Source organism: Rissa tridactyla, chromosome 6, assembly GCF_028500815.1.
Source record: "Rissa tridactyla isolate bRisTri1 chromosome 6, bRisTri1.patW.cur.20221130, whole genome shotgun sequence".
In the NCBI taxonomy this organism is placed as follows: Eukaryota; Metazoa; Chordata; class Aves; order Charadriiformes; family Laridae; genus Rissa; species Rissa tridactyla.
The window spans coordinates 23,282,954-23,306,888 of NC_071471.1; the positions used below are offsets into that span (position 1 = coordinate 23,282,954).

Genomic DNA, 23,935 nt, shown 5'->3' on the forward strand with positions numbered 1-23,935 from the left:
CCGCCCCGGGCCTGGTGCCGCCGCCGGCCTCCGCCGCCGCGGCCCTCGGCCCGCCCCCTCTCGCGGTGCCGCTGGCCGGCCTGAGCGAGCGGCGACCGCGCTCCCGCCCCGGCTCATCGGCGGGCGCCGGTTGCCCTCCCCGCCCCTTCCTTCCCCCTCACCCGCCGGCCGGGCCCCGGAGCGCCGCCGCCGTCGGGGTGTGTGTGAGCGGGGCCCGGCGCCGTGCCGGGCCGTCCCCTGGCTGGCGGGGCCATGGCCGCCAGCGCCAAGCGGAAGCAGGAGGAGAAGCACCTGAAGCTGCTGCGGGAGATGAGTAGCCTCCCGCCCAACCGCAAGTGCTTCGACTGCGACCAGCGCGGCCCCACCTACACCGACATGACGGTGGGCAGCTTCGTGTGCACCTCCTGCTCCGGCATCCTGTGAGTGCGGGCGGGGAGGGGGGCTCCATCCCTCCGGCCGCCCTGGGAGCGGGGTTGTGGGGGGGGCGGCCCCGGTGCCGGCGGGGCGACCTCCGCCCCTCGCCGGCTTCGTCGCCGGGAGACGCGTCTGCTGGGGCGGCGGCGGCGAGGGCAGCCGTTAGGCGGGGGGCAGCGTCTCGCCTTGGGCTCGGCTGCGCCGGCCCGTTCTCCCCCTTGGGTTTGCCCTTCCTTCCCCCTCCCGCCGCAGGGCAGCGCTGGGTCAGCCACGTCGGAGGGGAGCGGGCGGGGGGCTGCCCCGGGCGGGGAGAAGGCACTCGGGAGGCTTTCCCGGGGGTGTTCCCAAAAAAATGCCCCGGTGCGGGAGGTGGCGGTTGCCGGCCGGGGGTGTGCGTGCGCGGGGCTGGGCAGCCCGGCAGCCTCGGCCGGCAGCGGCAGCCCGGGAGCTGCTCGTCCCCCGCTGCCCCGGAGGAGGTGTTTTCCCGCACGTAGGGAGTGTAAGCGGACATGAAGGGGGGGGAGCGCCGCCACCACCGCCCCCCCGGCGATCATCGCGGGTGTTAGTTAAACAAGTGTGTGGAGAATGCTTTTGGAAAGGGAAGGGGCACACGGCTGAACAGTTCACTTTCATGACAGTCTTGAAGACGTGAGGAGACTAACCCTATCGTGAATCCAGAGATTAACGTTTAAAAATCTTAATCTAAATTACCAGCCAAGTCTTTTGTGTATCAAATTATGCTTGACAGTAGTTTGTAAGACAGCTCTCGAAACTCTAGTTTAGAGGATAAACTCTAGCCTTAATAGTTTAATATACTTGATCAGGAAAGTAGTAGAAGTCTCTTTTTTTTTTTTCTTACATCTGTTACTTCCTATAGACTATATATATATGTAAACCTTAGAAAGGGATTGGCTCTTGATAGTATATTGCATTTTTCCTGTTCCTCATTCCTGAATGGGCCTCCCCCTACTCCTCCTGCCTTTTCCACCCTTCCTCCTCCGCAATAGTGTGTATGAAACTAAGAGTTGAGATCAGTCAGTTCTGAATTTCAGTTATGTATTCATAATTTAGAAGGAAAAAAAAAAACCCAACCCCGCTGTCTTCAAGTGTTACTGTTTCTGTAGCTGAATCTGTTTGCTTGTTTATGTTTCTGTGGCGTGCTTATGGCATGGAGCAGAATCAATGAGTGGCCAAAGTAATAAATAAATAGTATGTCAAAGGATATAGATTTGTGTTTGTAAGGGTTTTGAGTTCATAAAAGCCATTCAGGAGCCTGAACTAATTTCTGTCCCCTTACTAAGAAGGACTAAGTATCCCACACAGGCCTTCCAAGTAAGGTCTGGTGTTTTAGAACAAAGTTGGTAATTATATTGAGATTCAGAACAAAGCAAACATGTTAGTTCTGTGCTGAATTTACATGGAACAAGCTGCCTTTTATACTACTAGACAGCTAATTAGTCTTGGTTGTTTTTTTTTTCCTTCTTACTTCTACTTTGTGTAGACTTTTGAACAGACTTGACGCAAATACAGAAAATACATTCGGGTTGTGGAACTGAAAAGAGACTCTAGTTTTTGACATATACGTGCTACTTAATCGTCCTGTTCTGGCTATTGTTTGCTCTGTTAGCAAACTGTTATTTGTGCTGGCATGTGAAACTATTTTAAGCTGCTGCACAGAGCTTATTTAATGGTTGCACATGTTCTTACTGGTTAAACTGACAGCATGATGAAACTGCTCCGTGAGGATACTTTCCTTTATTTTAGACTTCTTGACCTTAATAGACAAAGATATCATGAGTGCTGCTGAGCTGTTTCCCATGGGTTTTCAGTAGCATTTGTTCGTGTTATCTGTTGGCTGGGAGGTATGGATTGCTTAAGTCCATAGTCCAATTTACAGTAACCAAAAAGATGTACATGCAGTGAAACAGCCACTGAGCAGGGGACGGCTGTCACTTGCTGTGAACTTGGCCATCATTTGGCTGTTAAAATGCTTAAAAGAGGAAGACTTTTTCTGAAGAACAGTTGTTAATAAAATGCACATAGCTCTTTCATTCTAAATATGCAGTGTTTTTGTGTTGCTATAAAAAAGAAACCACAAACAACATCTTTAGTTCTTACAGCTAGTAACACCTACACTTAAAGCTGGAGTTGAAGGACTGTTAAGAGGAATTAAAGTTTTCTTCTGAAGTAAATTTGGGTGCGTTCTTTCATGTTGACTTGGAAATGCTTTCATAAGTTAAGTGTGCAAGATCATATGTATTGGTTAACACCTTAGAACCTAGTCAGTGGGATATTTTTGTTAGTGACGAGACAGTGTAGAGATGGGTCATGTCTGTTTCGTAACTAGAAACTTATTTTTAACACTTCTGTCAGAATAGTCCTTCATACAACTTGTTCATTTCTAAATGCTTTTCACTGTAGAATTCCATAGTGGAGGGAAATGACTTGGGAAGAGACCAAGTAATGGCAAATAAATGTGAAAGTACTGCGGCTTGTGTAGTGCTTAGTGGCTGCTTGCATTCTGCCTCATAATACTTGCTTTACTGTAAGGCTTTAATAATCTTATTACTTCATCTTGTTTATATGCTATGTGAATGACTTGCATTGCTTCTTGTTTTAATTAATTTTTTTCTAATCTGGTACAGGAAGTATTCGTGGAGTTGACTGGACCAGTTTTTTCAAGTACGAAGTGCCCAATGCAAGATTAAAATATTAATACATTAACAAGTCTCCTTCAGAAAGGTTGCTCAGTTAATTAAAAATCGTTGCTAACATTGATATTGTCTTAGACAGGCGTGTTGTTCTAGATACAGTTAACTCTAAACTTTTAAAATCTGAAGGCTAACTTGAGTTTTTTTGCAAGTTTTCTGAAGTGTTTACTTGTTGTCCTGGCAAGGACAGTCTGTTCAAACTCTAAGCCTTCATTTGGGATCCATCATTAATTTCCATGAATGATTCTATGTGTAGAAAGAGAGTGATGCTATTTATTACTAGATTTAGCTTTAAAAAAACCTACCATTTTCTTAACTGTTTCCAAAAATAGTACGTCTAGCTTGTTTGAGTACTGCTAAAAATGATGACAGAGCTAGTGACTTTAATGTTGGAGGTTGAGTCTTGGCAAGTTATAAGTATGAATAATATAGAGGAGGTCCTTTTCCATAGGCTTTAAGTTTTCCCATTAGATTGGGTTTACCAGAGCAGAAGTTTTGCTGTGCAAAATGGTGTATGCGGGTGAAAGTTCATGGATGGTGGTGTGGATAGTGGCTTCCTTGTAAAATACCTCTGCTTGTCCCCTTGTATTTAAATTCTCTTCACGTGGAAAAAAGCACACTGACATTACAGAAGCTGTGGCTAATTCAACTTTTTGGTGTTGGACAAGAATATAGGATATGGACAAGTATACATACAATCTCTTCTTCCCCAGGAGTTGGAGGAGATGCTGTAGAGGAGCAGCCTTTTCAGGTCAAGTGTTACGGTAATAAAAAAGCAGAAGACATCCTTCTGTTGTAGCAAAAAAACTGCACCTTGGGAAATGTTGGCAGAGAGATTCTTTTAGTTTGATAGAAGTCCTTTGGTTCAAAGGATTACGTTGGTAGCTATGTCTGCTGTGTTTCTGGATGCTACCATGTGTCCTGCTGACAGTGACATCCTTTCGTTTGTCTTATCAAATGCCTCTTTGCCTTGCTTCTCAGCTGGCTGTGTGTATCTTTGCTTTCAAGCACTTTTGTACCACTCCTGGCCAGCCTGCTTCTAACTTTTAGAAAGCTAACATGTTTTTAGGTTCTCAAATGGAAAATACTACTGTTCCTCTAAGAGTCCACTTGCACAAGTTTTGTACTATAGAAATTTTTTATTTAATCTTGATTCTTTTTTTAAAATATCTGCTGATGTGATAATTAGGACACTTCTCCTACCCTTTCCCTTGCTGCCGCCCTCTTTATTCCCTCTGTTCCAACTTACTGAGGAAGTCTCCTGTTCAGATGTTTGTGTTTCTGGCTTGTGTCGGGAAGGAGCAACAAAGAATGTTTAGAACATATGGCTACTGTGGGGAATGCTAAAGCCCTCTTATGTTGTTTCTTAAAATTATTGGAACATGTGGCCTTCTTTTGGCTGCTTATAACATTCCTAGTTGAAATTTTAAATCTAAAATTTTCCAGGGTGAGGAACTTATGTGTCAGTCAGATGGGAGTATTTGATGGCAGATGCTAGTAACAAATGAAAAAAATCTTTGCAGTGGTGTTGAGTTATTGTCCCTTTCCCCAAAATAAGTTTTGCTGAAATTAAAATGGTCTAAACAAAGTGTTAGAGTGAAAGTGATTCTGGCTGTGTTGGCATGACTTTCCAGTCCTTTTTCCTTTGGAGCGTATTTGGGAAATGACTCTGGGTGTTATGTGTGTGTGCATATGTATATATATTTTCATTTTTTAAAGGTATTTCCTGTATTACTGTATTTCTTGTTTTCAGTGGCATGGCAGGAGAGCAAAGGAAATGTCTACCACAGTGAATACTATGCAGTTCAGAAGGATGTTTGGTTTTTGTTGTTGTGTTTTTTTTTTTCTTCAAGAGAAAAGTTAAATTAACCTTGACTGTGCTTTAAATGTGTGTGTGAGCCTTTTGCTGTTAAAAATAAATGAGCTTGTGAGATGGTGGAGGGTCTCCAGGGAGGTCTACAAGTATGAGGAATGGCCAGTACTGCTTATATTCTCTTTTGCTAATAACAATATCACGGAAATAATAACGAATGCTGTGACACTGGGTTTTCTAAAGCTTGTTTTCCAGACACTTGGGGATGTAGGGTGTTCTATGATGGCTTGGTATTTGACTTGCTTCATTAACTTCCTGCTTCTTAAGGGATCAGATTTTGCTGGCTTAGACTTGATCACATTAGAATCTGATACAGGGGGACACTAGTGGTGTTGAGTAGCTGTCTGCCCATTGTTCCTCCCACGGAAGTGACCCTCTATCCCAGTAGAGCACACTCTTTAAATTTTTTATTTTTTTAAATTTTTTCCCCTCCTTGCAGACAACTTTGCTGACATTTGTTTGAGATAAATGCTGGAATGGCTGCTCTGCCAACAATCACAAGTTCAACCATAATTTGCTACTAAATTATGTTAGTAACAAATGCTTAGTGCTCGTTGACAGTGTTTTGAATGTTTAATGTTTCAGTTGCCAGACTTCAGAATCTTGTGTCGGTGGCCTTAAAGCTTCCTTTGTTTGCGAGAGCCCCAGTTTTGACAATGCTCTCTGAAGAACAGAGATCTCATGTTCTGCTTGCGTTCTCTGTAGCTGCCCCTATGATAGGCTGTGTCACTAGAAGCTTGGACTGATTCAGTGGAGCACCAGTGGGTAATCTCATAGCTGGAAGTTGTGGTCACAGTGCTATTCCACAGAAATAACCATTGCTGAGTACAAAGAAGTTGGCAGCGATGAGTGGGATCTATGTGTGAGATGTCCTAGCTATGGTGTGCTGGATAAGCACAGATGGCAGAATAGTCTTACTCGGTCATCTTTCCCAAGGGCCTCTTAGGAGAAAGCTGCAATCTGGATTAAGTGCTGAGGTAGGTTCAGTTGCTGGCCTCCTCGGGAGCTCTGTAGTAGAGAAGGGAGTAACCGGCACTGATGCATGGATGCAGGTTGTGAATATTTGTTCGGGGTCAATTTGGATTTAGGCATTATTATTTTGGACTAAGGGCCTATAATCCATTTTGTCCCGTGTTAAACAGGGAATACTGTAAAGCATTAGAACTGTGCAAAACACTTGTCAAATATGTAGAAAGAAACAAAGCCAGTGGTAGATATATTTTTCCCTATAAAAAAGAAGGCTTGTTAATTCCTCATAAGGGATAATTGTACTTGGCTGTCTACCAGTAAGCTTCCTCCATATGTAGATGAGTTGTTTGTGAATCATTTGGGTCATCAAGTAATCTCTGTAGGTAAGGAAGGCTATAAAATAATTTAGGATTTTGAAGTAAGAGTAGCTTTAGTTCTTGGGCTTAGTCCTAGAGTTCTGCTTCATAAATCCCACATCTGCTCTCTTTTAGGGAGCTTCTAATCAGTTCAGGGGTAAAATGTTATTGAAAGTGGCTCATGCTGGTTAGAAGTCATAAAAAATAAAAAAAAAGGGGGGGTTAGCTGTTCTAGTGATAGAATCAAAGTAATTTATCTAAGGGACATAATGCCTATGTTTTGGGTTCTATTTGTATGCTGTATAATGTAGCCTCTTGTCTTGAATTCCTTGATGCAGTCTTTCTTACACTGCTTTAGTGGAAGAGAAGGCTTTTCATAGGCTTCCCTCCACCTCTTGCCATGTTAAACATAAAAATTACTTGTACATATAATACTCCAGCTTGATAGTTAAGTTTGCATTTATGGCTATTGAAGTTATGTTCATGATTTCCAATCTTCTTGATCCACCAATGTGGCAACATGCTCTCTTTCATCATGCAATGCATCTGATGCTTCTGTGATCTGACCTTTAGGAGTGGGGCATGTCTTCCATCTGTTTTGATAGAATTCATCTTATCCCGTATCATGGATATAATGTGTAAATCGGGGAACTTTATAACCTGAACCTTAACTCTAGAGCAGTCCTCACTGGAGAGAGAAGCATGTGGGAAGTCTCTAGTTAGGCTAAACAAAATCTAGTCTATGCTTTAAGTACGTTTAATACTGTTGCTTACTGGAACTGAAGATGAATGTTTGCTGATGTAAATGCTTTGGAGAGCTGTAGTAGATCAGTGTAGAGTAGGTACTGCTTAAATAACTTGTGCAGTGCCTTTAAATTGTAAACATAGGTACAATATAGCAGTTAAACTATACTTACTGTAAAAATTAATTTCTAGTAGAAGGTAGTGTGAAAGTTTAGATATACCAGCTCTCCTGAAAAACACGTGGATGTTAGTGAATAACCGTAACTTAAAGGAGTCATTAAGTAGTTTACAAGTATCTAACTGTGTATCTTTCTTAATAGGAGAGTAAATTGAACAGACTAAGGTAGACAGAACCACTTTTATACTAACTGTAACAGCAAGGGACAGGGATTGTCGTATTATATTTGATGGAGCATGTTTATGTGCGATTCCAGGTGGATGACAACTTTGTTTCTATGCTATCACTTATTATGTGATTCTACAGTGTTGCTTAGTGAAATGTTAATTACGTACACAGATCAAGAAGGTGTTTAAAAAAAAAACACAACCAACAAACACGGAAAACCCAAACAACCAAACCTAATACTAGTACTAGCTCTGAAATAATGAATTTTAACTGCATGGAACTGTCAGATTTTTTTTGAAGTTGTGTTGTCTTAAAATGAGTATTTACTTAAAAAAAACCCCAAACGCCCACCTTAGATAATACAGTATTTTATTAAGTGTTATTTACTTGTGACGTAGATGTGGCTTTGATTTACAACTAGATGAAATGTGTTAAATTCTTAATTTCCATTTACCATCTAAGTTAAACATTTTGAGACAAGAAATTAATTTTCTGATGGCTGAGTTGAATAAGATACCTTGAAACCTCTCTCACTAATAAAACTTCTGCCTTCTTGTTGAGGTACTGAACCATGGAGTCTAATTTTAGATGTTCAGAGTTGAAAAATTTGCTTAAGCAAATAGCATTCTGTAAAATTAATTCTCATATACCAATAGGCTTATGTATGACTTCTGTTTTCAAGATACTCTTGAGTTCATTGCATTTATTGGCAAAATACAATTGTTTGGTTTTTATCCAAGTGTTTCAAACATTGTCTTAAATCTGTTTTTTAATGAAACAGGCTAAAGTGCTACTGCTTGGTGTTCTAATAAATATCCAACTTTTAACTAAAAATATGGAGATCTTTTTAATGTGGGATCAGAATTGCTGTCTTACAGATACAACATGAATTTAGGTGTCAAGGTGAATTTGCAAGTGAAGTGCACAGCAATTTTATTTCCATTATACTTGCTCAAACTTAAAGTGCTAAAAGTTTTCTTAAAAGTCGAATATAAAGTGTTCATATTTGGAACTTCAGATTTTTGTCATATGCTGTTTTGATGGATAACAATTTAATTTATAGTTAGTGTTCTTGGAATAATCATGAAGTTTAAAGAGAACTACTAATCATCTTAAATTGGATGTCAGTGATTATTTTTTTGGGCAGGGGGGGAGTGGGGGTATGGGGGTGGTGTTATTCCTAAAAGCAATCTGAACCAAATTTATAATTAAAGCAAAGTAGTATATATAAGCAATAAAACTGTCTCTTATCAGTTGATTTGTTAGCAATTTTTTAGCCCCATATTACTTCCCTGGAAAGTTTCCCCCAACTTCCTTTCTGGAAACTCTCATACATAACCACAGAATTTTTTGTTCTTTGATATCTCATAGTTCATGTATATTAAACTTTTTTTAAAAGATGGTATCGTAAAAATCTGAGCCTGATTAACTTGAGCGTTAAACTAACCCCATTGTATTCCCTGAGTTAGTGTCCCCACTGTCTGGCGTACGTGGGATGTAATGTTCCTGTTTCCATTGAGCAAAACATGGCTTGTTTTTAATTGTATTTGTGGGCAAAAGCAGTAGTTCGCATGTATTTAAAGAAAGAACTTGAAAAGAAAGAAGGCTTTTTCTTACACTGGTGCTGTCGCTCGGCGGGATTTTTCTCTATGCTTGCAGGTTTTGACTGAACTGGCTTTGACAATGTCATGCTTTGGCAGCAGAAGTGACTTGAGTTTCTGTTAGCCCTGCTGCAGCAGGCTGTGGCGTGGATGGGAGGACAGTGCCAGTCCTTGCTGAAGTTTGGAGCTGTTGTGTTAGTAATGGTATCTCTCATTTGGGAGCACAATGAAAACATTGTCTTTTTGCTTTTGTTTCTGTTACTTGTGTAGTCTTCAAGAGGAGGAAGACGACAGACCTGTGGATGGAAGGGCAAAAAATAAACTGTAAAAAGATACTGTGAGGAAACGGGAAATACAGGTTAAAGCAAGAGAAAAAGAATCTGAGCCGGGGAATTTTAACTTGAAATTTAGTGATTGGGTAGAAGCTGTAGTAAGAATAGGTTGAAGTGAAGTAGGAGTTGGAGGGAAAGAAAACTACAACACAAGGGCCCAAGACTGAGAGATGAAGGGTAAAGGCAAGGGTGAATGAGTATGGGGAAGCAGGTTAGGATTCTAAAAAAAGCCAAATTAAGTTTTCATAAATTTGTTTAGAAAGTGTCAGAGTAAGCTTGTGTGTGCAGTTACAAATGTTGGTCTCCCCTAAAGCTCAATTATTTGACTTTGCGTGCTGAATGTTATTTTGAGATGAGCTTACACAGCCTTAAGTTGTATGGCAGTACTAAAATGAGTGTATTTTACAGAGATGGGTCCCAAGTTTAAAACCGACTGACTTCTGGTTGTAATGTTAAAAGTGATTGTATGATGACAGATTTCCTGAATACTGACTAAATACTTCTTGCTTCTTCTTTTAGACGGGGCTTGAATCCACCCCACAGAGTGAAGTCAATTTCAATGACTACTTTCACACAACAGGAAATAGAATTTCTGCAAAAACATGGAAATGAAGTAAGTATTATTGGAGATTATCACGTGGTTTTGGCACTTTAATATTAAACTTTAAAATAGTACTTAAGGAAAACTTGGTTATTATTTTTTTATAGCAAAAAGTAGACAAGCCTTTTGAAGCCAACATGATTTGAAGTGATGCTTCGAAAGAGCTCGTTCCACTTAAGTAGCTGATCATCATAATGTTACGTGTTCTTGCCCAACCCAGACAATCTAGATTAACATAGTATTTCTGAATTGGATTTGCTTTTGTGTAAGGCAATATGCATCTGTCTCTCTCTTTTTTTTCTTTTTTTTTTTCTCTGCAAGCCCAGATGTTGAGACTGACTGCAGCAGTGTTTCCTGGAAGAGCATACTGTGACAAAAATATATTTGTTGCTTGTAGCTGTATTTCTTCAGAGTAGGTGTTGGAAAGTTTGGTAGTTTCAGTAGCCTCTTTCTTTAATGAAAGTATATCAATGTTGAAAGCTCTCAAAGAGGAGAAGGAAAGTGAGAATTTTTTTCCTTCAAGGGTTGTTATCTTGTAAGCGTCTATACATTTAGAACGGCTTGGGGCAGCTTTGAAGTGCAAAAGATCTAGTATGCTGCCTTTTTGTTCTTTTAAATAGGTGAAAACTAAATCTGAGGTAAATGTTGGATTGGCTCTATGAGGACACATGGAGGATGTAAACGCTGGATGTGGCTATTGCTGTCTTCAATTTGAGGATGAAGTTTGTTTTTTTTAATATTGTACTGTAGCATTGGGGATTTTAGAGGCAGCTTTTGCTTCTATTCTGTATTAGAAAAAGTTCTATTTCACTTTGATTGGATCTGTGTTCTGTTTTAGTAGAACTATTGATTGCAGGCTACAGAGTGTCTTAGCAACATGTTTTTGTGAAGTTTTGTGGGGATAAAACCCATCGTTAGCTAAAATGCTGATACTTAATTTTCTTAAACTTGGCCCATTCGTAACTGTCAGGTTGAGGAATGAAAATAGAAGTAACACTTTTGTTTTCTGTAATAGTAAATATGCATTATCTTTTGAAGTGACTGTTAGTGGATGATTCCTCTAGACAGAGCTGGAACAAGATTTAAACTCTTCCAGACATTATAAAATACTCTTAATGGCTTTAATTAATTTTTGGGGTTTTTTTAATTGTTTTGGCATGTTAAAGCGGTATAACATTGTGCATGTATGTATAGCATATTGTTGACTTTTTGCATAGGGAGAATAATAAAGAATCTTTCATGGTTTCAGATGCAGTATGTTGGAGTCTCTTTCTGTTAGATTGTAAACTCCAGCTTTGCTCTAAGCTTCACAAGTGTAAAGGAAGTGTGTATATCTCCCTCTCTGCATTCATTTTAATTTGTTTTTCACTGAATCTGCAATGGCTAGAGAATGCTACCAGTTTCATTTTTCACTGGTCTGAAACCTTAAGTGATCCCTATTCAGTTAGTTAGTGTTGTTGTCCTTCTCGTTATAGACTTGATTAGTCTGCCAATCATAATGATTTAGTTGATACATAATTTATTACTGACATAAAAACAGTCCACAGATCTCTGCAATGGTATTTTATGTTTCAAAAGCCAGGGGTTTTGTGCTTTTAGTACTTACCACTCTAAAATATTGCAATGATTTAAAGGAGCTACCTCATAAATGAGGATGTCCTCCTGAGTTTAGTTTGGGATTGGTGGATAGCAGTGCATTGCCTTAGTTCTAAAGTAGCACTGAAGGGATATTTGTAATTGCAGATGGTAGATTTAACAGGTGCTCAAATACTGAACAGAAGCAATACTGTTTGAAACACTGTTAGAAGTTTAAAACCTAATTAAACATGTTTTCACTTTGTCATGCTGTATGTTGCGGTAGGTAAATAAGCGTTTTGCTTTCACTTGTTGGTATTGGACTTTGGAACACTCACCTGCAGATAAGATAAAGTATTGGGCAGACGAAGTTCATCTGACATCGCAAAACCCCTTCTTTGCTTAGCTTGCTCTTCAGCATAGATGGCTCTTGTGCGTATATATTAAGAAATTAAACTTTCTAGGTTTCATTCATAAAAAAGCTCAAGTTTTTGCAGTCTAGTATGTTTAACTCCAATTTTTCTGTAGCTTGTAAAATACTTTCATTCCCACTTTGTCCTCCCAGTATTTTGCCAGCGCGGCCAAGGCCTCTGTGGTAAGCTTTCTTGCTTCTGAGTGAGTAGATCATGGTGTACAATAGGGAGCTTGTTCTGAATAGAATGGAAAATAGCAAGAAAGCTTCCCTGAGGTAAGGTAGTTATTAAGGTGGTGAGTTGTTCTTAGGTGAAGTAGTTTTCCTCTCTCCTTCAAAGAGTATTTACAAGGACAATGTATTGTATAAAGTTGAAGTTCTCTTTAAAAAAAAAAAAATCCTAATATCTGAAATAGTAACTTTTCCACAGTTGTTGCAAACTGGCATCTTTGTGGCACATGTGGGTAAAGGATTCAGTTACTAAAAGACTTCCACAAAGTGACTGCTTTGGGAAGAGATTATTCAAAGCAGCTTCTCTTCAAGTGTGAGATACCATCTTCTTGCCAGTATCTGCACCTCTGTTGTAGTTTTACCCCAGCTGGCAACTAAGCAGCACACAGCTGCTCATTCACTTCTCCCCGGTGGGATCAGGGAGAGACTTGTCAGAGTAAAAATGAGAAAACTCGTGGGTTGAGATAAAGACAGTTTAATAGGTAGAGCAAAAGCTGCGCACACAAGCAAAGCAAAACAAGGAATTCATTCACTGCTTCCCATGGGCAGGCAGGTGTTCAGCCATCTCCAGGAAAGCAGGGCTCCATCATGCGTAATGGTGACTTGGGAAGACAAATGCCATAACTCTGAACATCGCCCCCCTTTCTTCTTCCCCCACTTCATATGCTGAGCATGGCATCGTATGGTATGGAATATCCCTTTGGTCAGTTGGAGTCAGCTGTCCCAGCTGTGTCTCCTTCCATCTTCTTGTCCACCACCAGTCTACTTGTTGGCAGGGCGGTGTGAGGCAGAAAAGGCCTTGACTCTGTGTAAGCGCTGCTCAGCAGTAATGGAAACATTCCTGTGTTATCAACACTGTTTTCAGCACAAATCCAAAACATGGCCCCATATTCGCTACTATGAAGAAAATTAACTCTATCCCAGTAAAAACTAGCACAGCTTCCAAGGACTGTCTTTCTGGCACAGGTAAGGTAAACTTTTTTTGGATGAGTTTTTACTACTTCAAATACAGATGTAAAACTTTTTACTGTATTAGAAAACCCGTATGATTCTATCTATCTATATTTTGGTGTTGCTTACTCATCTGCAGGTATAAACAGATGTCCAGACTCTGGTTTTGCCAATGTTGGGGTTAGCTCACTTTTGCAGCAAGAATGGAAACATCTTCAAGCTGATACTCCTCAAGTGCCTTCTGAAGTCCTTTTGAAGCATAAAGGCAATTCTGACTCACTGGGTAGGATTTTTCTCCTCCTCGTTCTCTTCATGAAGAGCAGTGTGAGGTATTTTCACACTGTATTTTCACGTTAAGAATAATGAGGAGAGAGTGGTATGGAGATGGTTCTGTTTGAAAACTCATAATCAAATGATGCTAGCGTTGATTAGGCCTCTGATTCCGTAATGCAATGGTAGTAGAAAGTGAACTTATTTTTTGCAGGAAGTGGAGGTGTTACTAATCTCATGTTGCCATTATAGCTGTGAATATTTATTCAGAAGCTTTCCCCTGAAGCTGGAAAAACAGTATTATGAGGCAAATTAGTTATATAGTTAATTTTCCTACTGCACTTTTGAAAAGTGCAGTAGATATCTTATAACCTTTCCAAATAGCCTATCCTAATATGCATATGGTGGAAGAAAATGATTTGGGTGGTCCTGTATTTGGAAAATCTATGTTCCTCTGAGCGCAAAGACCGTGTTTACCTGAGCTAATGAATAGAATGCTATGCAGGTATGCTCAGCGTGAGCCTGCAGTTGGATGTCACCCTGACAGCGTGAGCCGTGCAGTCGGGTGTCCTTGTAGGACATCCCTGGTTCTGCTAATACGATATAGAGATACATGAGCTGATTGTGTACAGAACAGTGGCTTTGTTAGCAGGATTTACTGGCTTGGACTCTGTGCTTATGAAACTAGCTATAGCTTCTGGACCCAAACTGACTTTGAAACCACTATACTGTCAGTATAAAATTCTTCTAACCTACAGAGATTAATGAATAATATTGACATCAGAAGTGCTGAATTACTAAACAAAGCTATAACTTGCTTACATAAGGGAACTGTTTCCAAATCTTTCTTCCTGTGGCGACTGTTATGTTTTGGAACATAGTTTTGTTGTGTGGTAATCTGTAGTTCTTTGCACTGTCAGCATTACATTTGGTGCATAACTGAGGGTATTTTATTGGGGGGAGGGGGAGAAGAAGAAATCTAATTTGGCATTTACCAGACTCCTGAAAGGTAATATCTCATTAGAGCTTTTTAAACTAGACTGACGTGTAATCTTCCTATACAATGGTATGTCTGGCTCTAAACAAGAAGTTCTGTAGGTCTAGTAGTGTGCTTTTTCCAAGTTGAAGTACAGCTTTTATCAGCAGAAGTACTTGTCCTAGTGTAGCTCTTCCTTGCCATGCTGCCTTCGCTGGATACAAGAGAAGGTGGCTTCATGAGCAAAAACTTAATTTTGCTGGCCTAACTGAATTTTTATTATTCCTAACTAGCAGAACTATGCTAACAGGAGTTTCTAAAGTGTGGTGGCTCAATGTGTTTTGTAAGCACAAGGTCTTTGTCTCTCCCATATCCGCCTTCCCACACACACTGGAGATCTCTATCAGTGAAATAGTTATGACATGGTAAAGTGTTGTTTGGTAGTTGAAATATGTAGCACTGGAATAGAAATAACTGAAATCTCAGTTTGTTTCAGGTTTTCTGCAAAATTTCATGTATACTACTGATTTTTTTCTTTATGAGAAATTTTTTGGTGTGCCTGTCCTTCCCCACCTTCCCAACACACAAAAAAACCCCAATTGTGACAACAAACCTAGAAGCAAACACAAAAGCTAAACATCTGTGGGAAACAAGCATGTTTATGTTGTTCTTAGCTTTTAGGCCCTGCCTAGAATTCCCAAAAGCATGAAATGTTACTAGGAAGCTAGGTTTTATGGCAGAAGCCTTTCTGGTCAACTTTATTTTGTGGAGCACCAGATGTGCAATGAATGGGATGAGCTCTTTTTTCCTTTCTGTCAAAGCTGAAAACAAGGGTAATTCCTCAAACTGTAGGACTACAAATGTAAATAGCGTATGTAAAACAAGATAGGTAAATGCAGTTATTCTAGGAAAAACAGTTTATCCCTCAGATAGAATAGCTGTTGAGTGCAGGCTCAGGGAAACCAATGGTATGAAGAGAAATAGAGGTAAAGACTTTGTTATAACATACAATATACACTTGGCCTAATTTCTTCTTTCAATTATATATTTAAGTTATGGCAACTCACGGTTTCTGCCTTGCAACCTCCTGGGTTTTTATCTGGGTCAGGGTGAGTAGGTTGAAGCTGGTTGTGATTCTCTTTCCCTCTTTGCTTCATGCTGTACTTACTGATCTAATTCTGAACTTCCCAGTATCTAGTTGCCAAATGTCTAAAGACATCCCTTGCAGGATTGGAGCTTGTTGGCAGAGAGCAGGTACTGTTCTTCCCAAACCTGTTGTAAAAGGATTTTCATGAACTTCTAAACTTTATGAAGATAACTGCTGAATCTTGTTTTCTACTTACTGTTACCGGACAAGATAAAACTTTGCTTTATCTTGGTACTTTGCAGTTCCCACAGTGTAGTAGAGGCAGGCAAAACTTCAAATTCTTGCTTCTGTCAATGCTTCAAAAAAAGTAGGCTTTCAAATGCTGCATATGCTTAATCATTCTGACTTCAATGCTGTGGTTTTGGGTTTTTTTTTTTCTTCTTGCTGTATTGGTGAACCAGTGGGACATGGACTAATTATACTTTTCAGGGACAGTGGACAATGATTATGGATTGTTGGATATGTTCCACTGTTTCTAGGGGCTTCCACATAACTTGAGTGTTTACTCTTGGCTCCAGCTTGCCAGACTCTTCTCTAAGCAGAGCATTTTGTTTAATAGAGCTTTGGTTATCAAAAGGAGGAGTATAAGCAAGGCTTTTGGTGAATGAACAGAGCTTTTGAGCAGAGGCTTATTTGTGCTGCTGTTGCAAAAAGAACAATATTAATATTAAATGGCTGAACCAGAATATCCCCAAGAAGATGGTGTGATGTAGAAGGATTTCAGAAAGCCATAGAATTTTTAGGCCTGGTACCTTCACAGTAATGTGTAACTTTGTGGTGAGTGGGAATGCTGCTTCATGTATTATCTGTAAAAGCAAAGGAATGAGTAACTGTTAAAATGGAGCTTAAGATGTATCATGAAACTGTAGCACTTTCTGAATCAGCTCTGCAAGTCTGATTTATGTATGGATTAGTTAGAGAGGTGTTTTGAAATATATGCTCTTTGGGATATCAATTTAAATTTCTCAAAGAATATATTGTTCTGAACTTTTGCTTCTTTTGAAAATTACTTCCTTGTTTGTGTTTGGTTTTTTTCCTCAAATAGTAAGTTTATATTAGAAAACTAAGAGGAAAATTTCACATTTAATAGAGCAGCTGGTCACTTCAAGCTTGGTTTGGTGCAGATTTCTATGCCCTTTACTACTGTTTTGCACTTTTTCCCCCCCATGTACTGCAAGTAATGGCTGGGCAAGAATCAGCGCATACTGTGAATAACTGTGTGCTGATTTGTTCAGGTGTCCTGCCTAGGCACCTCTTAGGCCAGACAGAGCATACAACTGAAGCTCATGTTGAAGTCTTGGCAACTGAAGTTGCCAATCTGATTTTTCTGCATTTCCACTATTTATTTTTTTTTGTTGCAATTGAACTTTTAGTATCTCCAGTGCTATCAAATTCAGGTAGTGGATTTCAAAGCTGTGATTAGTGGGGAGTAGTCAGGGTACCAGAGATGTAAACGCTGAGTGATCATTCCCCAACATAACTCAACAGCAAGTTGTATGGCAACATACAACACAATAAATTTCCTTGATCTTATCGTAAGTGTAACTTTTAAATAGCTTTGAAATAAAAAAAATGTGATGGCCTGATCAGTAAGTATATTCACATTTCTCACAGCAAACTTTTCTTTGCAAAAGATTCAGTACTTAGTGACTTATTCTACGACTATGGAAGTATACCTATTTCAAAAAAATGACCGTTGTATGACAATGTGAGTTCTGTCTCTGACAATAATATATATATATTTTTTTTAATTTCCAATTTTGATTTCATCATATGATATTACACAGCACACTGCCATTTGCTTTTTTTGTGGATAGCTGAAAATTGTGTATTATAGCTTGCTTGAAGCATAATCAATGCAGTATTGTGTATCCCTGTCAAGTCAGATGATAGTAACAAAAGTATAGCTAGAAAGAGCATACGGGTCACCAGCAAACAAGGAAAGACAGACAACAGGCCTTTTATTGTGTTGTGAATGCTTGCTTGGAACGGCTGTTGATGTTCAAAGCATTGTGTGGTACTTCATACAGAAATAGACAAAACTGTGCCCTTAATAGTTGCTTGTGTGATATATAAAACTTGCATTATAAAATTTGGCTTTCTAATGGATTTATTTAAGACTTCTAAGAAATTATACTTTCTCTGAGAACTCTTCAGGTAAAGAAACTTACGTGAAATCTAATTTGCATCTCTGATGTAGTAAAGTAAATGTTTTAACCTGTGCTTTTATAGCTACTGCTGTCAAACTCTGTTAAAACAAGAACTTCTTGCTGAACTCTGCGTGACTAAGTTTGCTCGGTGGTTGTGTGTTGTTGTGTTGCCCATTAGTAATACTGTTCTCTCTGCTACTGGTAACAGAGAACCAATAAAGAATGCCCGGCAGGTTTAATTAAATAAATTATAATAGTGACTTAAGGCATATTTCAGTTGTTAATGCTTTTGTATTTAGGTATTTAGAAGAAATTAGTTGCTCCAGGAAACACTTTTGGAAGCCAGCTTTCTGACAGTTTGCAAAAATTGCAATGCGATGCAATAATTGATGCCTTAAGAAATTTGCATCATTATAAACCAGCAATGTGTTTGGACAGCACAGTCCTCCTTTGTGCCTGTTTGCATGTTCATACAACTGGTATCTGCTGTGGCTGCAGAGCTGGTGAATGATCTGAAGTCACGCAGGACCTTTCTCCTAGAAATTGTAGTGGTCAGGAAGGATTGAGACTATTTGACATGAAGTTGTTTAGGCGTTTGGGTGGTGTTTTTTTTTTTTTTCCTTTTCCCCTCACTGTGAATGCTTAGGCATTTCAGGGTGAAGACGAAGCAGAAAACAGGGAGGGAGAAAGGTGAAAACCTGGGTTGTGGTTTGATTGTTGCTGTGAGTTGATCTCAGTACATGTTTCAATGGTACTAGTGATGTAGGAATTGTGATGGGTTTCTTTGATCTGCCTTGTTTTGGGTGGTAGAAGAAGGGGGAGTAATTTAATGGACTGATATGGGTGGGGAAGAGGGACCTCATCTTTCATTCACTAGTACATCTTAGGCTGGATGCAACCTGATCATCATGGTACAGCCCTGAATGTTATTCTGCCAGGTGCAGGATCAAGTAGGGGCTGTACTAACACTTGTCTTTCTGCTTGTCTGAAATTAGGCACAACTTTTTCTTCAGTGTTTCCTGATGTTCCTCCAATACTGAAGTTGAGGTTGCGGGGGGGGGGGAAGTGGGACGGGACTGTGTAGATTTGGACACCACCAACTCCTGCCGCCAGGTGTTCTGTAACTAGCCACGAACAGGACTTCTCTCCTTCCTAGCAATCATGTGACTGCTAGTTGGTGCAGTTATATTCGCAAATCAAATTATGGAAAGACAACTGCTAGCCCACATCAGGCTATCCACTGCAGATGTTTAAAGCTATGCCCATAAATGTTTGGACTTTACTTTTTTCTGACAAAATTTATAGTGCTTATGTGAAAGATTGCTACTATTAAAATAGTGCTTCATGCTGTTATTTTAGAACAGACTTGTGACTTTTTTTACTAAGGTTGTATCTTTTAACTTTGTATGAAGAAGTATTAAACAAATACTTCCAGTTTCATTTAATCTATTACCATACTGCAAATAATGACTGTTTACATTTGCAAACTCAAATCAATGCATTGAACTTAACCCTTTTGTGGAGTACAGCTGATGAATGAATACTGAATAGCTGAGTTTGTTTGAAGTAGGAACTGCTGATCTTATTTTTAGATGAGTATTTAAATCACTAATTTAGAGCTATCCTTTGATCATTAGATCTGGTTCACATTGTTGTTTGTTTCTATCCGGTAGATGACCATAAGGACTGTGGAGTGTTGGACATGCAAAAAAAGCTATATAAAATCAAGATATCAAGTATGAAATACATACTTATGCTGTCTGTCTAATCTCTCTAATCCTGGGCAGTCTTTGAAATGGCCTATAAGATTTATCAAACATTTGACAACTAGTGTTCCCAAAGAGGCTAAGTTGCTACAATTTTGGTGAAGTTAGCTGGCCAGGTAAAGAAGAAGCAGCAAGCGTCTCTGGGGAAGATGTAGTGGAAGTATCACAGCTACTACTTTGATTTGTCAACTTTCAGGGTAATTGGTTCATGTAGCTCTTCCCTGTTAGAGCATGCGGTTCCTCTGAAGGTCACGGAGACAATGCTGAAAACCTGACACTATTGCAGGGATAGAGGGTAATGTTTGTAGGAGGCATGTAAGAGGGATGGTCTGGGCTATTTCAGAAAGGGTGTGGGAAGAAAGGGTATGCATCACAAAAACAATGCTGCTTTTTTTTTAACCTCACTTCTCTGTGAGAAACCTGTTCTAAAATGTCAGTCTGTTTTTAGAGGGTGGGTAATGTTTTGTGTATCGTTTGGGTGTATATTCAAGTTACTTGCAGAGTAGTCTTAAATACTTAAAGAAAACATTTTGAGTGTGACAACTCCTGTGTCTTGTTTAGTTTTGAGAATGGCCACCTTTCCTGTTGTTTTGGTCAGGAATTGAAGCTGCGCATACTGAGAATTTAGCAATTGCTTCAACTTTTGCGCACTCACACAATTAGAAAATTAAAGCAGAGCAAGCGTACTTTTTCCCCTTCTCTCATACCCTCACTCAAATTAAATGTATAGGATACCATAGAAACTGCATCATGGTAATAAAGGCTGTTTTAAAAAAATAAAGTTCCTATACTCACATAGTAATAATGAGTATAAATACTAAACCTTGGATCCTTCAAAACCTACCATCTAGGGCTTATGGCATATGGAATCTGTTGAAACAGTTTAAACCCTGAAGTACAGGTAAGGGAATGTGTAGAATTAGGTGACGGAGAAGAGTCTTAAAGATCACAAGTAGAAATCGGGTGCTTTGCCCCTTCATGAGTACGTACTGCAAATATTTTGTAAAAGCAGTATTTGATGGTGAAATTGGATGCTAGGTTTTGCTTGCCCTGCTGTGACAGATGGTCTTTCAACTTTAAGTGTTTAGACCAGTACATGGTGCACCAGTCAGTTGTTAAAGCAGCTTGGCCTGGAACAAAAAACGTGCAGCCACATACTTCTTAATGGTTTGATGTATTAATATTTATAAACTTAAATAGGTTGTGAATGAAGATATTTTCTCTGATTAATCTGTGTTTGTGTTTTTTGTTTTTTTGTTTTTGTTTTTTTTTGTTTATAAGGTGTGCAAACAGATTTGGCTAGGCCTATTTGATGATAGATCATCAGCAATTCCAGACTTCAGGGATCCACAGAAAGTAAAGGAATTTCTACAGGAAAAATATGAAAAGAAAAGATGGTAAGATAGCTTTACAATTATAAAGATTGCTTCTATGACAAGAAGTGAAGATGGACTGTTATCCTCACATTCTTAAGTGTGCTTTCCTTCTTGTGTGCTTTTTGGACTAAATAGCACAGCTCGATAAAGGAAATAATTTCTGGACTTACTCAGAGGTTCTACAGGAAGCAGAGAAGACAAACTATTTAAAGAAGTTTCTCAATGCATAGTTCGTATTGGTGGAACAGAAATGGCTTAAGGGGCTGTCAACAGCAGCGTAAAGTAAGGGTTTTGCAGACTTTTGTTAGGAGGTGGAAGGCATATAGCTTTTATTTAATAAGTGCTATAAAATATTGATGACTTAAAATTCTAGTCTATTTTTTTAAAAAATCTGGTATATTTAAATAATGGCTCTTTTGCAAACTACTGATAGAATTTGTTGCTGGGTCAGTGGTTAAAATAGCAAAGCTGAGATCTACCAGTACTCACACTTGAGTCTTATGAATGTTGAGCAGAACTTCTCATGTTAAAGTTGTAAAAACCATTGCTCTCTTTGTAGGTATGTTCCTCCAGAGCAAGCAAAGGTGGTGGCATCAGTCCATGCATCCATATCGGGGTCTTCAGCTAGTAGTACAAGCAGCACACCTGAGGTGAAGCCACTCAAATCTCTCTTGGGAGAAGCTGCACCCACACTGCACTTAAACAAGGGCACACCTAGCCAAGTGAGTAATGACAGCACTGAAGAGTGCACAGAACTCTTCAGCAGTACTTTTTTCTCTCATAGTGGCACAAGAATTCTTGCAGTAGCAACTGTTACCAAGTAATATGATCACTAATGTCTTATGTATTTTGTTGAAGTATACAGGTGTTTGCAGATCAGGTTCTAAATTAAGCTTGTTTCTATTGACAAAATTGTGTTTTTTAATGGTTGTTTTGCGTAAGCAGAATTTTCCAGTGTGATTGATAAGTTTAATTATGACTATCTTTTGCTTAAATATCTCTGAAGTATGAAGCTAATGTGATATAGGTTCATGTCTGTTTTTTTTAATTTGAAAACAATAAAATGCCTGATACCATTAACCATGAGATTAGCAGTGAATATATGGATGAAAAGCATGCATGTTCATTATAACTTGCTGTGCGTTCTGTAAGTGTCTTACCAAGTGGCTTGGCTTTCAGGAGATGTCTGTATGCTGTTATGTAAAGCCAAACAACACTATGTAATAAGATTCTGGAGGAAAGACAGTTTTTGAAAAAGTGTTTTACCTTTAGGATACAGGCAATTCTTGACTGGACCTCTTAAGACTCAAACAGTAGAAATTTGCAGCCTTGCTATGAAATTCTTCAATCTTTCTCTTCCCTATACTGAATTCTAAAGATTTTTTTCAGAATGCAGGGAATAACTATTTTACAACTTGTAAAATTAAGTTTTATTGCTTATACTTGTATGATATTTGCAGTTTTAAATACATAATTTTGAAGCTGCTTATATGCTGCTACATTATTCTTTGAGGCCATACTAATCCATGGAAATCTGCTGCAGAATTCCTTTAAAAGCCACCATCGTAGCATAAACAGATCATCTTCCTCGTACTATAGGAGGAGGGGCTGTGCTGTATACAGCATCTTAAACTTCAGGAATAAATGGCTTATTTAAAAACATATGCTTAGTCTATCCTAGTATTTTGCAGAAGTCAGTTTGGTAAAATACCAGCTTTTTTGTATTGGCTAATTGAAATGTTGTTTGTAGTCTCCTGTTGTAGTTCGATCTCAAGGACAGCAGCAACAAGAAAAGAAACAATTTGACCTCCTCAGTGACCTTGGCTCAGATATCTTTGCTGCTGCTCCTCCTCAGTCAACTGCTACAGCAAATTTTGCTAATTTTGCACACTTCAACAGTCATACAGGTAAGTATTCTGAGCAGCGTATCCCTTTTAAATGTATAAAATGTAGTTTAATTTTTGATGACTTTAGACTAAACTTCATGAGGTATATGTAACTTCTGTCCCTTGAGAATATTGTATTGCTCAAGATTTCCTTTAGATCTTTATAAAGAAAGCTTGAAGACATAACGGCTGATAATCTTGCTTTTTGAAGTGGGAGTTGCTGTAGCTATTTTCTATGGTGTGTATGATTAGACTGTTTCTGCCTGCTACTAGAACTTTAAACTCTTTGGGGGGGAGAGAGAGTGAGAGGATGAGTAACAGAATGTAGGGAGAAGCTGATATTAGACCTTCAATTTTCTTTCTGAAAATTATTAGGAAGAGCATTAATGGAAAGAAAGCAGACTCAGATTTTTAAGGGGGTTCAAATGGATTGACAGCAACTGTCAATTAGTTAAAAGAAACAAAGGCTTCCTCATTTTAAAGAATGACCTCCTCTTTTGTGTGTGTGTCTATTTGAAAACTGAATACTAGTCATGTGGGTAGTATTCTGTAGATTCAGGAAAATAAATGAGCTTTGAGTATATCTATTGACTGAGGCTGGGGGTAGGCCTTGAATTCTTGAATGACTTCAGTAAAATATATTGAGCCCTCAGGGTTTATTTTCAGCCAAAGATCTTGAGCCATAGAGTCTATCCTAAAGAAAAAGTTGATTCTGTGGTCACTGAAGTATGTTGTTGCTAACTTGCGTTGTAATTGTGGGAAAGTACCTTTGCCTGCCTTCTCTGAATGGGCTTTTCATCTAGTTTTTGAGAGAAACTGTGATGCTGCTAAGCCAACAAGAATGAGAGATTTCTTGCAAATCAGTCCTGAAATTGTTAAAACCTGAGAAGTGTGATGGAGGGGATTTAAGACACACCTGAGGAGCTGAGCAAAGTATCAAGGCTTTCTCAAAGTTAAAGTTCAAAAAAGTATGTTGTGAAATAATTGGATGAATTCAGTAATACAGAATAAGAACTATCATTGCAGGGTATTTTGTAAAATCCTTTACATAAGATATCACGTTAATCATCTTTTTGGTGATATATTTAACTGGGAAAACTTGTGCTGACTGGCCAATGTTGTGCAGTCTTACTGAAGAGGCAGCAGATACTTAATCCTTTCTAATAACTTATTCTTTCCAAACTTGTTGCTGGATGATTCTGTATTTATATACACTTAATTACTCTTTGTGGGTTTCAGGAGATGAAA

General features: G+C 39.1%; 1 protein-coding gene across 10 annotated transcripts in view; it reads left to right on the forward strand.

Annotated features, from left to right (window-relative positions):
* Window positions 1-211: 211 nt before the first annotated feature.
* AGFG1 (ArfGAP with FG repeats 1) overlaps window positions 212-23,935 on the forward strand; it is a 37,612-nt gene continuing 13,888 nt past the window's right edge. For all 10 annotated transcript variants that reach the window (XM_054207545.1, XM_054207547.1, XM_054207548.1 and 7 more), the window contains exons 1-5: window positions 212-419; window positions 9,866-9,959; window positions 20,707-20,822; window positions 21,361-21,523; window positions 22,552-22,708. In XM_054207545.1, the coding sequence (XP_054063520.1) occupies window positions 253-419; window positions 9,866-9,959; window positions 20,707-20,822; window positions 21,361-21,523; window positions 22,552-22,708 (697 nt within the window). In that variant the 5' untranslated portion in view covers window positions 212-252. The remainder of the gene's footprint in view (window positions 420-9,865; window positions 9,960-20,706; window positions 20,823-21,360; window positions 21,524-22,551; window positions 22,709-23,935) is intronic.